The sequence below is a fragment of the Ornithorhynchus anatinus genome, chromosome 10 (genome assembly GCF_004115215.2).
Source record: "Ornithorhynchus anatinus isolate Pmale09 chromosome 10, mOrnAna1.pri.v4, whole genome shotgun sequence".
NCBI lineage: Eukaryota > Metazoa > Chordata > Mammalia > Monotremata > Ornithorhynchidae > Ornithorhynchus > Ornithorhynchus anatinus.
In genome coordinates this window covers 56,548,759-56,562,311 of record NC_041737.1, presented here as the reverse complement: position 1 = coordinate 56,562,311, position 13,553 = coordinate 56,548,759, and the positions used below count along the sequence as shown (strand labels likewise).

General features: G+C 53.9%; 1 protein-coding gene across 6 annotated transcripts; it reads left to right on the top strand.

Annotated features, from left to right (window-relative positions):
* The first annotated feature begins 2,412 nt into the window (after positions 1 to 2,412).
* Positions 2,413 to 10,310, top strand: LOC114814612 (keratin, type II cytoskeletal 75-like). Of its 6 annotated transcripts, none has more exons than XM_029073179.1 (10): positions 2,413 to 2,910; positions 3,688 to 3,902; positions 5,458 to 5,518; positions 6,001 to 6,096; positions 7,011 to 7,175; positions 7,288 to 7,413; positions 7,973 to 8,193; positions 9,367 to 9,401; positions 9,927 to 9,989; positions 10,062 to 10,310. In XM_029073179.1, exons 1-10 carry the CDS (start codon positions 2,413 to 2,415, stop codon positions 10,196 to 10,198), a joined length of 1,617 nt encoding a protein of 538 aa, XP_028929012.1. In that variant the 3' UTR covers positions 10,199 to 10,310. The 6 variants fall into 6 exon arrangements, with proteins under 6 accessions (XP_028929012.1, XP_028929011.1, XP_028929013.1 ...); XM_029073178.1 differs by having other exon boundaries at positions 9,927 to 9,995; XM_029073180.1 differs by having other exon boundaries at positions 9,927 to 10,002; positions 10,099 to 10,310.
* The last annotated feature ends 3,243 nt before the right edge of the window (positions 10,311 to 13,553 follow it).

Below are 13,553 nucleotides of genomic sequence, written 5' to 3'. Positions count from 1 at the left end.
GTCTGTCGGGGAGGAGAGGGCTCGCACAACGGGCTGAGCCCGCCCCCTCTTTCCCCACTTCCTCTCCCTCCCTCCCCTCCCGTCTCCCCCCCCCCCCCCCAAGCCTTGGGACGCAGCGGTGGAGACCGGACCTTCCCCGGAGCCCGAAGCCCGGAGATGCTCCTGGAGATACGGCTCTTCCGAAACCTTCCCCCACCTCCGCCCCACCCCGCACCAGTCCCAGAGGGGACCCCGAGCAGCGATCCCGGGGCCCACAGCACCCGGCCAGGCTCGGCCGTGACAGTCACCATTCCTTCCCACCCCTCGCCCCTCCAACCTGCTGAACTTTCCGTTCTTCGGGGCTCTGCGTCGGCGGCGCTTCTCGGCCTGAGCCAGAAAAGGACACTGTGACTCAAAGATCCCGCAGGGAGCGGGCAGAACCGGGTCCCTGGAGGTCCCATCTTTGGGGGGATGAGAGAAATGATCCCCGAGAGGATTTGGGACAGGGAGGCAGAGAGAAGAGAGGTTCCTGAGAGAAGAAGCAGTATGGCTTAGTGGAAAGCCTAGGGGTCAGAGGATCTGGGTTCTGATTCTTACTCTTCCATTTATCTGCTGTGTGATCTTGGATAAGTCACTTCATTTCTCTGGGTCTTAGTTACCTCATCTGCAAAATGGGGAATGAGACTGTGGAATTATACCTATTCCAGAGCTTAGTACAGTTTCTGGTACATAGTAAGCACTTAACGAATACCATCTAAAAACAAGAAGAGGGGGATGAGGACCGGGTGGTGGGCACTGGGATGAGAAGGTTGAGGGTGGTGGCATAGGAAGGGGCGGGAGAGTGGGGAGTGGGCAGAGCAGAGCGGATTGGATCCCCGTTTTTCTGACCCTAAAATAATGGTATTTGTCAAACGCTTACTGTGTGCCAAGCACTGTTCTAAGCGGTGGGGGAAATACAAGGTAATCAGGTTGTCCCACATGAGGCTCACAGTCTCAATCCTCATTTTACAGATGAAGTAATAATAATAATGTTGGTATTTGTTAAGCGCTTACTATGTGCCGAGCACTGTTCTAAGCGCTGGGGTAGACACAGGGGAATCAGGATGTCCCACGTGGGGCTCACAGTCTTAATCCCCATTTTACAGATGAGGTAACTGAGGCACAGAGAAATTAAGTGTCTTGCTCAAGGTCACACAGCACAAGTGGTGGAGGCAGAATTAGAACCCACGTCCTCTGACTCCCAAGCCCATGTTCTTTCCACTAAGCCACACGGCATGAAGAGACCGCCCTCCAGGGTCCCATCGAGAGAGGCTAAAACTGCAGCAGGAGAGAATCAGGTTGAACATAACTGAGAACATCCTGACTCTTTAATGGGGGGGAATTAATAATAATAATAATAATGATGATAATAATGGTACTAGTTAAGCGCTTACTATGTGCCAGGCACTGTACCAGAAAATCGGGTTAGACACAGTCCCTGTGTCACGTGGGGCTCATAATCTCAATCCCCATTTTCCAGATGAGGGAACTGAGACCCAGAGAAGTGAAGTGACTTGCCCAAGGTCACACACCCAAGACACAGCAGACAAGTGGCGGAGTCGGGATTAGAACCCACGACCTTCTGACTCCCAGGTTCCTAGAATTCAATCCTGGATCGAGATTACGGAGTGGGGTGTGTGTGTGTGTCCACAGTTCCTTTAAACCCAGACCAAGCCCCCAACAGTCCTCCCGGACGGGAAGGCAGGGGGCCGGACCAGATGACTTCCTTGAGATGCCCCCGGGCTCCGAGATTCCGCTTCCCCCTCCAAAAAAAAGAAAACCAAACACCTTACACAAAATCCTCCGTCATCCGCGTTGTCTTCCCTCGCCGCCCCCGGTGGAAAATTCAACGGGGCAGGTTGGGAGCGGGGGCGGGGAAGGGCAGGTCGCTGGCCGGGGACCCAAGCTGGGAAGGCGTCCCGCCATGGGCGGGCGAGGAGGGTTCGGGAGACAATAATGAACGGGCCCGGGTGTCGACACCGGCTGTTTGGATGGCACGGCGTGAGGCCGCGGCCTAAGAAAGCAGCTTGGGATGAGGTAGGATGGGTCTGTATGTTGTCTGCCCGGCGGGGTGCGGGGGGCGGCGGGGGGAGAGTCACTTAGGGCAATTAAGATGCCTCTCGCATTGTCTGCCGATCAAGTCAGGGCTGGAAGGCAAAGATCTTTCTTCAGGGATACCTGGGGGTTTGCGCCACTCGGGATCGGGGCGGGGGCAGATGCCAAGGGGGTGGCATCAATGGGTCTGCCAGCGTTTCCAGGGCCCCCGCCCCCTCCCCGGCTCTCACCCATAAAACCGGGGCGCCTGCTAGCTACCCGATTACAGAGCCCTGCTCTTCTTCCTCGCCCTGCTCCCGCACCGTTCCCGCACCGCCAGTGCCCGCCTCGCCCGCTGCCATGTCTCGCCAGTCGACCGTCACTTTCCAGACCGGCGGCCGCCGCAAGGGCTTCAGCGCCGCCTCGGCCGTCACCCCCTCGGCCGGCCGCACCCGCATCAGCTCCGTGTCGGTGTCCCGCTCCGGGGCCGGGGGCGGCGGCGGGGGACTCGCCTGGACCGGCTGCGGCGGCGGAGGCTTCGGCAGTCGGAGCCTCTACGGGCTGGGGGGCTCCAAGAGGGTCTCCATCAGCTCCGGGGGCTTCCGGGGCGGATACGGCGGGAGGGCCGGAGGCGGCGGCGGATACGGTTTGGGGTCCGGCCTCGGCGGCGGCTTCGGGGGCGGCTTCGGCGGAGGCTTCCCCGTGTGCCCCCCGGGCGGCATCCAGGAGGTGACCATCAACCAGAGCCTCCTGGCGCCGCTGAACCTGCAGATCGACCCCACCATCCAGCGGGTGCGGAAGGAGGAGCGCGAACAGATCAAGACCCTCAACAACAAGTTCGCCTCCTTCATCGACAAGGTGAGAAGGCCGGGAATCCCCGCGGAGTGGAGATTGCCAGCCTAGGGTCCCGCTCTTAGAGAACTCTGGAGTCTGGGGTCGCTGCCACTCCTCGCTCTCCGGGGAAAGGAACCCTGATTCCTTATCGCTCGGTCTCCCTTCAAAAGGTCACTGATTCTCGACACTTGACACATAAAAAGGAGATTTTCTTCTGGTAGTTATCCATCAGTAGTCACGTAGATTAGGACAGTTACCGTGTTTGGTCGGTAACCCGGTTTGGAAGTCGGGGGTTATGATGGATAAGGAGGAAAAGGAACCTTCTCTTCATACAATCCTGGGGGAGCCGGGGAGAGGTTGGGGGACACAGTTGGGTTGGGACCTAGGGCAACTCATTTAACTTCTCTGTGCCTCATTTACCTCAACTGTAAATTGGGGATCAGCACTGAGTCTCATGGGGGACATGGACGGTGTCCAACCTGATTAGTTTGCATCTACCTCAGTGCCTGGCACAAAGTAAGTGCTAATCAGTTAATCCATCAAAGGGTATTCACTGAGGGCTTATTATGTGCAGAGCACTGTATTAAGTCCTTCGGAGAGTACAGTGCAATAGAATTGGCAGACACGTTTCCTGCCCACAACGAGTTTACAGTCTACAAATACCACACACAAAAAAAACCCGACAGAGTGGGCAATTCTCCCAAGGTCACACAGTACGCCAGCTTCATTAGAAACCAGGTCCCCCATCACTTTCTCCCTCCGTCCCTGGATGCTTGGTCAGTCTCCTCCCGTGGCTTCCAGGTGCGTTTCTTGGAGCAGCAGAACAAGGTACTGGACACCAAGTGGGAGCTGCTGCAGCAGCAGGGGACCAAGACCGTAAGGCAGAACCTGGAGCCGCTTTTCGATGCCTACATCAGTGACCTGAGACGCCAGCTGGACACGGTGACCGCCGAGCGGGGCAGACTGGACTCAGAACTCAGGTCCATGCAGGATGTGGTGGAAGACTTCAAGGCCAAGTAAGTTGGGACATCTCAACTTCCAACTCACTTGCCTCCACAGGTCGGGCTCCCGGTAGTGGGAAATCCAGCAGAGGAAAATAAGGTGTGGGGGTGGGGAAGAGAAGGCCGAGGGGCGCTGAGTCACGAACTATGAGCCTCGAAGGGTTTTTAGGAGGAGGTTTAGCTGCTGAACTTCTGCTCCGTCGAGGACTGAATAACTGCAGCAAGAGAGATGTGGGTTAGACTTGAGAAAGAGCGTCCTGATAGGGGATTCGACGCTGGAATAGCAGCATGGCCTAGTGGAAAAAGCACGGACCAGGAAGTCCGAGTACTCCCCGGTTCTGCCACTTACCTGCTTTATGTGACCTTGGGCAAGTCAATTAACTTCTTTACGGTTTCCTCAACTGTAAAAATGAGATTTAACGCCCGTTCTCCCGCCTACTAGGACTGCGAGCCCCATGTGGGATAGGGACTATGTCCGACCCGATTGATTTTCATCTACCCCAGAGCTTAGTGTTTGAGAGTGTTAGTGTTAGATCAGTGTTTGACAGAAAATAAGCACTTAATGAATAGCACTTTTAAAAAATGCTCATGGAAGGGTGTGGCATCGTCGTCCCGGAGAGTTTAAGAGCCAAGGTCAATATCTGCCAATCCCTCTGTGTTTGGTGGCCGAAGGGCCATTCATTCATTCAATCATATCTATTGAGCGATTACTATGTGCAGAGCACTGTCCTAAGCCCTTCAGTTTAGGGCTGGAATTCAAGCTTCCTGAGGAGGAAGATGATGGGGCAAGCACTGCCCACCGTAACATCGGTATCACCAGCTTTGACCAAGCTGCCGCTGGGGTAGAGCACCGGAATTGCAACAGCTCGGTACAGAGGACTGTACTGGGCAACTACTGTGTACAGAGCACTGTGCTGAGTACCAGCTTTGGGCATCAGTTGTGTCAGCTGGGTGGAAACTCTCTACTAAGTGCCAGCTCTGTGAAGAATGCAGTACTGGACACTTAAGGAACATACAAAAGAGATCCAAAATTGAAGAATGGACTTCATCTGCAGGGAGAGGGATTTCAGGCAGATATCCAACCGGGCAGACATAAATCTTGATCCTTTATTGCACCCAATGTGTTTCCTTTCTTGTTCTCTCTAACTGAGATTCTCCCTAGCTCCTACCCTATTGTTTTCAGGTCCTGGGATTTTGGAATCCCTTCCCCTATGGCAGGGGAAGGTTTGGAAGTCCAGAGAGGATAGGTGATGAGACCAAGAACTTGGGGGTTTGTAGGTGCGTGTGAGTGTAGGTTTGGAGGAGCAACGGGTGCATGCCTTTTTAAACATTCTCCTTCATCCAGGTTCCTGCATGTTGTGTGGGTTTACAACATTCCAGTGAGGGGGCAGAGATTTTTATAGTGGGGGGAACAGAGAGGTCAAGTGATTCACCCCAGGTCACACAGCATGTCAGTGGAGGAGCTGGGCACATGAGCCCTGGTCTCCTGACTCTCACCCCATCACGCATCCTCTGCCTCACGCCGAGACTGTCCGCCCCCAAACTCACCTCCCCACTTCTTTCCCAATAGGTATGAAGATGAAATTAACAAGCGCACAGCTGCTGAGAATGAGTTTGTGGCCCTCAAGAAGGTGGGATTCTTCAGGGGGAAATGGGGGTATAGGTGGTCCCATTCAAAGGGGGATTCCCTAGGCTATTCTCCTTCTCCCTCCACCCTGCCTTTTCCCCTTTCCTATCTCCCCTGCCCCAATCCCTTCCCCGCTTCCCACGTCCTCAACCAAAGAACCAAGGCACCTGGCAGATGGATCTAGGCCCACCATAACGGTATCAGCCTGCACAATCCGTGCTGGCCCCGTCCCCATTTCCCCCATGCCACACTCCTTTCCTCCACAGCCGCTTCCCAGCTTCCTCCGCCCAGACTCCAGCTACATCTGCCTGAAGCCCATCCTATTCAGGGACCGCCCCCCCGACCTCAGCCTCCAACGGGTAGGGGCGGAGAAGTAGGGAAGGAGCTGGCGGAGACATATTTCCATAGCTGTTCTGCCCACCACCCGGTTTCCTTTAGCTTCCATCACCTGGTTTCTTAGGCTAAGGATTTGCTCCTGTCTTTCAGGATGTGGACGGTGCCTACATGAACAAGGTGGACCTGGAAGCCAAAGTGAATTCTCTGTCCGACGAAATTAACTTCCTGCGGGTGCTGTATGAGGCGGTGAGAAACTAGACAAGGGGCGTGGTTACATTTTTTCACCCTGTCCCTATTGTCTCCCTTTCCTGGCTCTGTGCATCTCCCGCCCCACTGAAGAATCCTCTGCCGCTCCCTACCGGGGGGTGGAAGAAGCTGGATGGATCAAAGAGGCGGTGGGTTTCCGAAAAGATCCCCTCGGATTCTGAATTCTAATTCTGGCTCGGCTTCTCTGTGCTGTGTGTTCTTGGTGGAGCTGCACGCCCTCTCTGTGTCCTCGATTTCCCCTATGGGAAGTGGAGGCAGTCATCCCGCCTTCGTGGGGGCCTCGTTGAGGGAAGAGAGAGAACGGACAGGGGCGGGCAAGGGAAAAATAGGCAGTAAAGATAGAAGGAGAGTCAAGACGAGGCGAGGACTAGAAAATTTTTCCCAAACGGGAAAATTGGCTGTAGCCAATCAATTAATCAACCAATCAAATTTACCGGGCGCTTACTGGGCGCAGAACACCTTATTAAGTGCTTGAGAGAATACAATAACAGAGTTGGTGGACATGTTCCCTGTCCTCAACGAGTTTACAGCCTAGAGAAGACAGGCAATAATGGGAATAAATAAACTACCGTTAAGTATGTAAGTGCTGTGGACTGAGGGAGAGGCGAATAATGGGTACAAATCCAAGAGCAGATCCAGATGTAGATGTCTGCAAATCATATGTAAATATGCTTACTCGACGTGGAGTCCAGGTTGGGGTGGGAGAGGGTGGCACTGTCCAGTTTTTCTGGCAACTGGCTGGACGGAAAATTAGCCCTCGATCCCATGGTTGGGTGGGCAAGAAAGGGATTGGCTGGAGGAATGGGGGAAACTGGTTCCCAGAACTCCCGCTGCACACAGTGCAGGTGCCATCACGCCTTTGTTCCCCTCTGTCTCCCACCCCGATCCTGAAGGAGCTGTCCCAGATGCAGACCCAGATCTCGGACACGTCGGTGGTGCTGTCCATGGACAACAACCGCAGCCTGGACCTGGACAGCATCATCTCCGAGGTCAAGGCCCAGTACGAGGACATCGCCCAGCGCAGCCGAGCAGAAGCCGAATCCTGGTACCAGACCAAGGTGAGAGGGGCAAGAGGAGCGTGAGGGTTTGGGGCGTCGTGCTGGGCCAAGCTGGGCGGGATAGCCGTTTGAGAGACGCTGAGCCCCTTCTGGTCTCCTTCTCTGATCTCAGTACGAGGAGCTGCAGGTGACCGCCGGTCGCCACGGGGATGACCTGCGCAACACCAAGCACGAAATCTCCGAGATGAATCGCATGATCCAGCGGCTCCGATCTGAGATTGACAGCGTCAAGAAGCAGGTAGCGCGTTGTCCGCGCCCCGCCCTGCCCACCCCTGCTCCTTTCCATGCTCCATCATTCCTAATTCCCTTCTGACCCAACTCCCTGATCCCACCGCCTCCCATCTCGCCCACTCCTTACCCCGCCTAGTCCCACCCGCCCCAGTGTTCCCTGCTCCGTGGAGGCCGCGTTATTCGGGGGGTAGGGCGGACTGGTGCCATGCGACCGGCTCACCCAAGGCTCGATGACCTTGACCCTTCCTCTTCACGCCCCAGAAATGAATCCGGGGGTCCCAGGCCCCACTGCTGGGTTATCTCCGGGCCCCGACCCGTAGCCCCATGTTCATTCTAGTCTCCTTCCATTCATTCATTCATTCATTCATTCAATCATATTTATTGAGCGTTCACAGTCTCCTGGTTCCCCCCAGCCCCCATTTTGGTCCTCTGCCTTCAAGCCCCCACATTTCAATAGCCAATGTTTTTCTAGATTCATATTTCCAGTTCCCACTCAGTAACCCTTTCTGAAGACCCCCAGGTTCACGGTCACCTTTTTCTCTTCCCACTTCTCAACATCCCTGTAGTGCGCCAGCCTGCAGACGGCCATTGCCGACGCTGAACAGCGCGGGGAAATGGCCCTCAAGGACGCCCGGGCCAAGCTGGTCGACCTGGAGGACGCGTTGCAGAAAGCCAAGCAGGACATGGCTCGCCAGCTACGTGAGTACCAGGAGTTGATGAACGTCAAACTGGCGCTGGACATCGAGATCGCTACCTACAGGAAGCTGCTGGAGGGCGAGGAGTGCAGGTGGGTTTACCACTTTTCCATTTTGGGAGGGTGCGAATTGAGGGTGGGGACATAACTAACTGTAGACCCTTCTACCTGTCCACCCGCCCAGGGTCAGGATATTTCCAGCAGGCAATTGGAAAGGAGGCCAGGGTAATTAATTTTCCTGCTTGAGTATCTTATGGGGCCAGCGTCTGCTGGCAGCTGTTTGCAAGACTGAGATATTATCGTCATCATTGTCATTATTATATTCCCCCGGTGAATGTATTTCTGATTAGACTCAACAAGGAAGCTATTACTGTCTACATGATAATCATCTCTTGTTGAAATATAAGAGATTAGGAGAAGCAAAGTGGCCTAGTGGAAAGAGCATGTGTCTGGGAGTCAGAGGACCTGGTCTCTAATCCTGGTTCTGTCATTTGCTTGCTGTATGATCTTGGGCAAGTCACTGAATTTCTCTGTGCCACAGCTTCCTCAACTGAAGGTTGGGGGTTCAATATCTGTTCTCCTTCCTACTTAGACTGTGGGATAAGGACTATTTGGGACAGGGACTGTGTCCAACCTGATCAACCTGTATTCTCCCAGCGCTTAGAACAGTCCTTGGCTCATAAAAAGCACTTAACATATTATTATTATAAAACCTCCTGATTATGCGACAGGCAGTTTAGAATCATTCCAGGTTGTTCTTGCTCAAAAAGCAGTCGTTTCTACAGTGACTGTAGCCCCTACTTCTATTCACCTGTCTCCCACTTAATTTCTTACTTTTAGGATTAGGGTTAGGGTCCTTCTTCCATCTCCCTAATGGTGAGCCTCTCTCCCACTAGAAAAATTGTTCTTTCACCCACCCACTCTCCCTCTGCAGCATCTATCTCTTCCTGCTTTGGATTTTGTCTTTCTCCCTCACCTAGTCTCAGTCCTCAGGTGCACCTTCCCCAGAGGCCTCTGGCCTGAGGAAACAGCAACGTTTACTCCATGGTGGGGGGGACCCCAAGAACCCTATTCTGAGGTGTGGCCTAAACAAGACAAACCAGAGCGCAGCCCACCCAGGGCAGGTGGAGACTGGTGGTTCCTGCCCAAGGGGTGATGGAGGGTAGGGGGTTAGGAGTCATACTCAGACTGAACTCCGTGGGGGGGGGGGGCGGTGAAAAGGTCCAACCGAGTACAAACGTGGCCACTGTGGGTTTTTCGCGGCAGGCTGAGCGGCGAAGGCGTGTCTCCAGTCAACGTCTGTGAGTATCCCTTCGCTTCTGTCTTTGGGGTCGCAGAACCAGAGTAGGTGGTGCGGTTTTCCCCGGGGTCCCTGAGGAGAGAAGAGGCCGGAGGCGAGGGGAGTGTCAACAGGAGGAAGGTTTCCTGGGGGCTGGACGGGATGACTTTCATCTAACCGGGGTCACACTCCTACGAAGACACGACAGTGCGGGAAGAAAAGGCGGGAGAGAAGGAAACACGCTCAGACAACCGATATCGACTCTATCGGCTAGTCAGTCTCTGGCGGGTGGGTTCAGAATGAGCAGAGGGAATCTGTTAGAATAATAATTATCCTGCTCTTGGAGCGGGGGACTTCCAGTCTGATCGGGGAGACCCGAGTGAGGCAGACCCGTTGTGAAGGGTGGGGATGGGGGGAGCTCTGGAGAGTATGGAGGGGGTGAATCTGGGAATACTTCCTGGAGGAGGCAGGAGGAGGAAAACCGCAGGAGCAGGGAGCGGTGGGGGGAGAAAGAGATGTTGTTGCGATCGTTCCCTTCCCTCCACAGCCGTGGTGACCTCCACGATGTCCAGCGGCTATGGCAGCGGCAGCGGCTACGGTCTCGGCTCGGGCAGCGGCCACGGGCTGGGCGGAGGCGGAGGCAGCTACTCCTACACCACCAGCGGCGGGCACAGCCTGGGAGGGGGCAGCGGGCACGGGCTGGGGGTCGCCGGGTTCAGCGCCGGGAGCGGCCGGGGCTTCGGCAGCGGCGGGGGCAGCGGCTCCAGTGTGAAGTTTGTGTCCACCACCTCATCCAGCCGCAAGAGCTACAAGCACTAAAACCTCCGCCTCCTGCGGACGTCCCGCTCTACCCTCGCTCCCTCTTGCTGCTGTCTGCTCTCCCGGGTTCCTCAAAGGCGCCGCTATTGCTCGGAACTTTCGCTTCCTCCTCGAGGCGTCCCGTTGGAGACGCCCTTCTCTGGTTACCCCAGACCCACCCTTCGGAGCCCAGCACAACTTATTTCCCACTTGGAGGGACCCCAGACCCACCCTCCCCCCCACGATTTCTCCCTTCCTGCCCAGTTTGGTCCCCTCCTTTCTCCGCTTTTTCCCCTCCTCCAGAAGTAGTCCTGTCCCACGCTGTGTGTACATAAGACGCCTTCGAGTGTGTGACTGTGTATGCTTTCGTGTATATGTGTTGTGTGCGCGTCCACGCGCGCGCGTCGGTCTTCCCTTTCCGCGGTTCGTCTATTAAAACGCAAAAGGAACTTTCAACGACTCCTATCCTTCTCACTCCGGACAACAACGGAGAGCCGGCAGAGGCTGGTCGGGCTGACTGAGAGGGTTGGGAATGGGGTCTCCGGGGGAAGGGGCTCGTTCTTTGGAATTGGGAGAACCGAATCCATCCATCAGTCAATCATCAGCCTGAGTTGTCCCTTGCTCTCCAGGTCGTCTAAAGCTGGGGTTTCGGGTGCCCCCTCCCCTGCCCCTCGGGGACCCGTCCCCAACTCCCCTCCACAGCCCTCAGCCCTCTCTTCTGGCCTAACCAACCCTGCCCCAAACCCTTGTTCCAAACCACCAACCCTTTTTTTGGGTCTTGCCTTCCCTGCTGTCACTTGCTCCTGAAATCGGTGTAGATCTGTAACCCAGCGAGAACTAAAAAGAGCGAGATCAATATGGAGACCCTGGATTTTAGGCCTTCTAGGGGATATTTAGCCAATCCCTTTGTCTCCACGCTGGACTTCACTGAGCCCAGGCATAAGGCAGAGGGGGAGGAGGAGGGATGGAGAGATTCCGTCCTTATTTTAGCTGTTACTGGGAGCAGAAAAGAGGTGGATCTCAAACACTGAACGGAAGCCAGGCAGACAAGGAGGCTTCGCAGCCCAGAGAGAAGATTTAGAGATGGGATAACTCCTTGAAAATTGTCTATGTGTTGTTGTCACCGGATGGTTTATGTCCCAAAGGGTTGGACTCCCTGATCAGTCCAGATACGAATCCTGCACTTCCAGGGCTGGAAAGGGGCTCAGAGGGTCATCCGGCCCAACTCCCTGCCTCCCTGACAGTGAACATCCTAATATTTGGGTTTTCAGGAAAAGCTGGGGCTTTGGGGCTTGGGAGGGTAGGATTCCCATTTGGTTGCCCCTTCTGAATGGCGTTCTCCCCGAAATTGTCAGCTTTCAGGGCAAGCAGGACTCAGCCTGTCAGCGGTGCAAGTACTAAGAGAAGCGATATGGCCTAATGGATAAAGCACGGGTGTGGGAGTCAGAAGGTCAAGGGTTCTAATCCCGGCTCCGCCACTCATCTGTTGTGTGATCTTGGTCAAGTCACTTCACTTCTCTGGGCCTCAGTTACCTCATCTGTAAAAATGGGAATCGAGACTGTGAGCCCCACCTGTGTCCAGCCCAATTTGATTGTATCCACCCCAGCGCTTAGTATAGTGCCTGGCACAAAGAAAGCGCTTAACAAAAAAACAATTATTATTATTTTTACTATTATGACCCGACGAGCGTCAAAAACTGGCCCTGGATGTAGAGATCGCCGCCTATAGGCGACTTCTGGAAGGAGCATTCTATTCCTTTTTTTTTTTTTAATGGCATTTGTTACTCGCTTCCCATATGACAGACACTGAACTAAGATCTGGGATCGAAACAGATAATCACATTGGACACCGTCCACAGTCCACAAGGGGATCCCAGTATTAATCCCCATTTTACTGATGAAATAACTGAGGCACAGAGAAGCACAAGGTCACACAGCAGATAAGTGGCAGAGCTGGGATTAGAACCCAGTTCCCTCTGACTCTCTACCTGAAACTCTCTTCCCCTTCGAATTCTACAGACCACAGCCTTTCCCATCTTCAAAGCTTTGCTTTTCTGTGCTTCCTTTACCTCATCTGTAAAAGGGGGTTTAGGACTGAGTCCCTTGTGAAACATGGACTGTGTCCAATTTGATTGTCTCGTATCTATCCCAGCGCTCAGTAGAGTGCATGGAAAGTAGTAAACGCTTAACAGATACCATAAAAAAAGTCCTCCCTCAAAATCCCTTTCTGGATTTATCTCTACTCTCTCCACCTTAATTTCCACCCCCAGTCTCCATTCAGTAGTTCCTCTGTCCCTAAGCACATAAATATTCACGGCCCAACATAGCATTTACGTACATATCGTACAGATCCAATTATTTAAGCACCAACTTGTGTGTAAATCCCCTTTCCTTCTTCCTCCTAGCTGCAATTTATTTTAGTTCCTGTCTCCCTCGCTAGAATGCAAGCGTCTTGAGGGCAGGGATCATATCTTCTAATTCTGTGGTATTCTTACCCAAGGGCTCAGGAAAGCATTCCGCAGAGTAGGAGATTAATTCAAACTATGACTAATGGGATAGGAAAGCAGATAGGCAGTTTTAGGCAGGGGGCCAACATATCTATCTTGGGAAAGAGTTCCAGGTACTGGAGGTCCCGGTTGGAGACCAAATACATCTCTACCCTCAGGGATGTTCATAGACATTTCTCATTAGTACAGACAGACAAAAGTGAGAGGGGGTAATCAGGAAAGGCTCCTTGGAGGAGGTGGACTTGAGTTGGGATGGAACAATTGGAGAGGGGGAATGCAGACAGATTGATTTTGGGCCTCTGACTCGCCCCCCCCCCCACTATTTCCCACTCCTAAGAGCCCTTCCCTTTCCCCCTGAAACCTGAGTCTGCATGGGGATGACTTGCCTTCTGCTTTGTGCTCCAGAACCAAACGTGTCATTTGAGGCAGGTTACGAGGGAGAGAGGATTGCGTTCCCAGGTGCTAGCTCAGATTTACAGCCTTTCTGTACCCAACATGCTCCTCCCCGAAAAGGTTAAACCCATAATTAACTTCCTTGGTGCGAATCTGAATCTTGTTCACTTCCTCCCACTCCACTGTGACTGCAGCTTTGGCCTCCCAGAGTCCAGCTGCAGTCTTCTTTCAGGCCCAGAATTGGCCAGGACTACCAGGGTCATCTTGTTCCTTCCCCGGCCTTTGGGCCTAGATGTTCCTTGGTCCTTATTAATAACAATAATAATGATATGGTACTTGTTAAGTGCTTACTATGTGCCAAGCACTGCTGTAATAGCTGGGGTGGATGCACGTTATTTAGATTGGACAACGTCCCTGTCCCCCATGGAACTCACACTCTTAATCCCTGTTCTACAGATGAGGTAGCTAAGGCCCAA

What these genes read in the sequence shown, in the direction of transcription:
- LOC114814612 (XM_029073175.1), top strand. Translation starts at nt 2,413, where the DNA reads ATGTCTCGCCAGTCGACCGTCACTTTCCAGACCGGCGGCCGCCGCAAG. An exon ending in AGTTTGTGGCCCTCAAGAAG is followed by an intron (nt 5,519 to 6,000) that starts GTGGGATTCTTC and finishes CCTGTCTTTCAG; the next exon opens with GATGTGGACGGTGCCTACAT. An exon ending in TTGACAGCGTCAAGAAGCAG is followed by an intron (nt 7,414 to 7,972) that starts GTAGCGCGTTGT and finishes ACATCCCTGTAG; the next exon opens with TGCGCCAGCCTGCAGACGGC.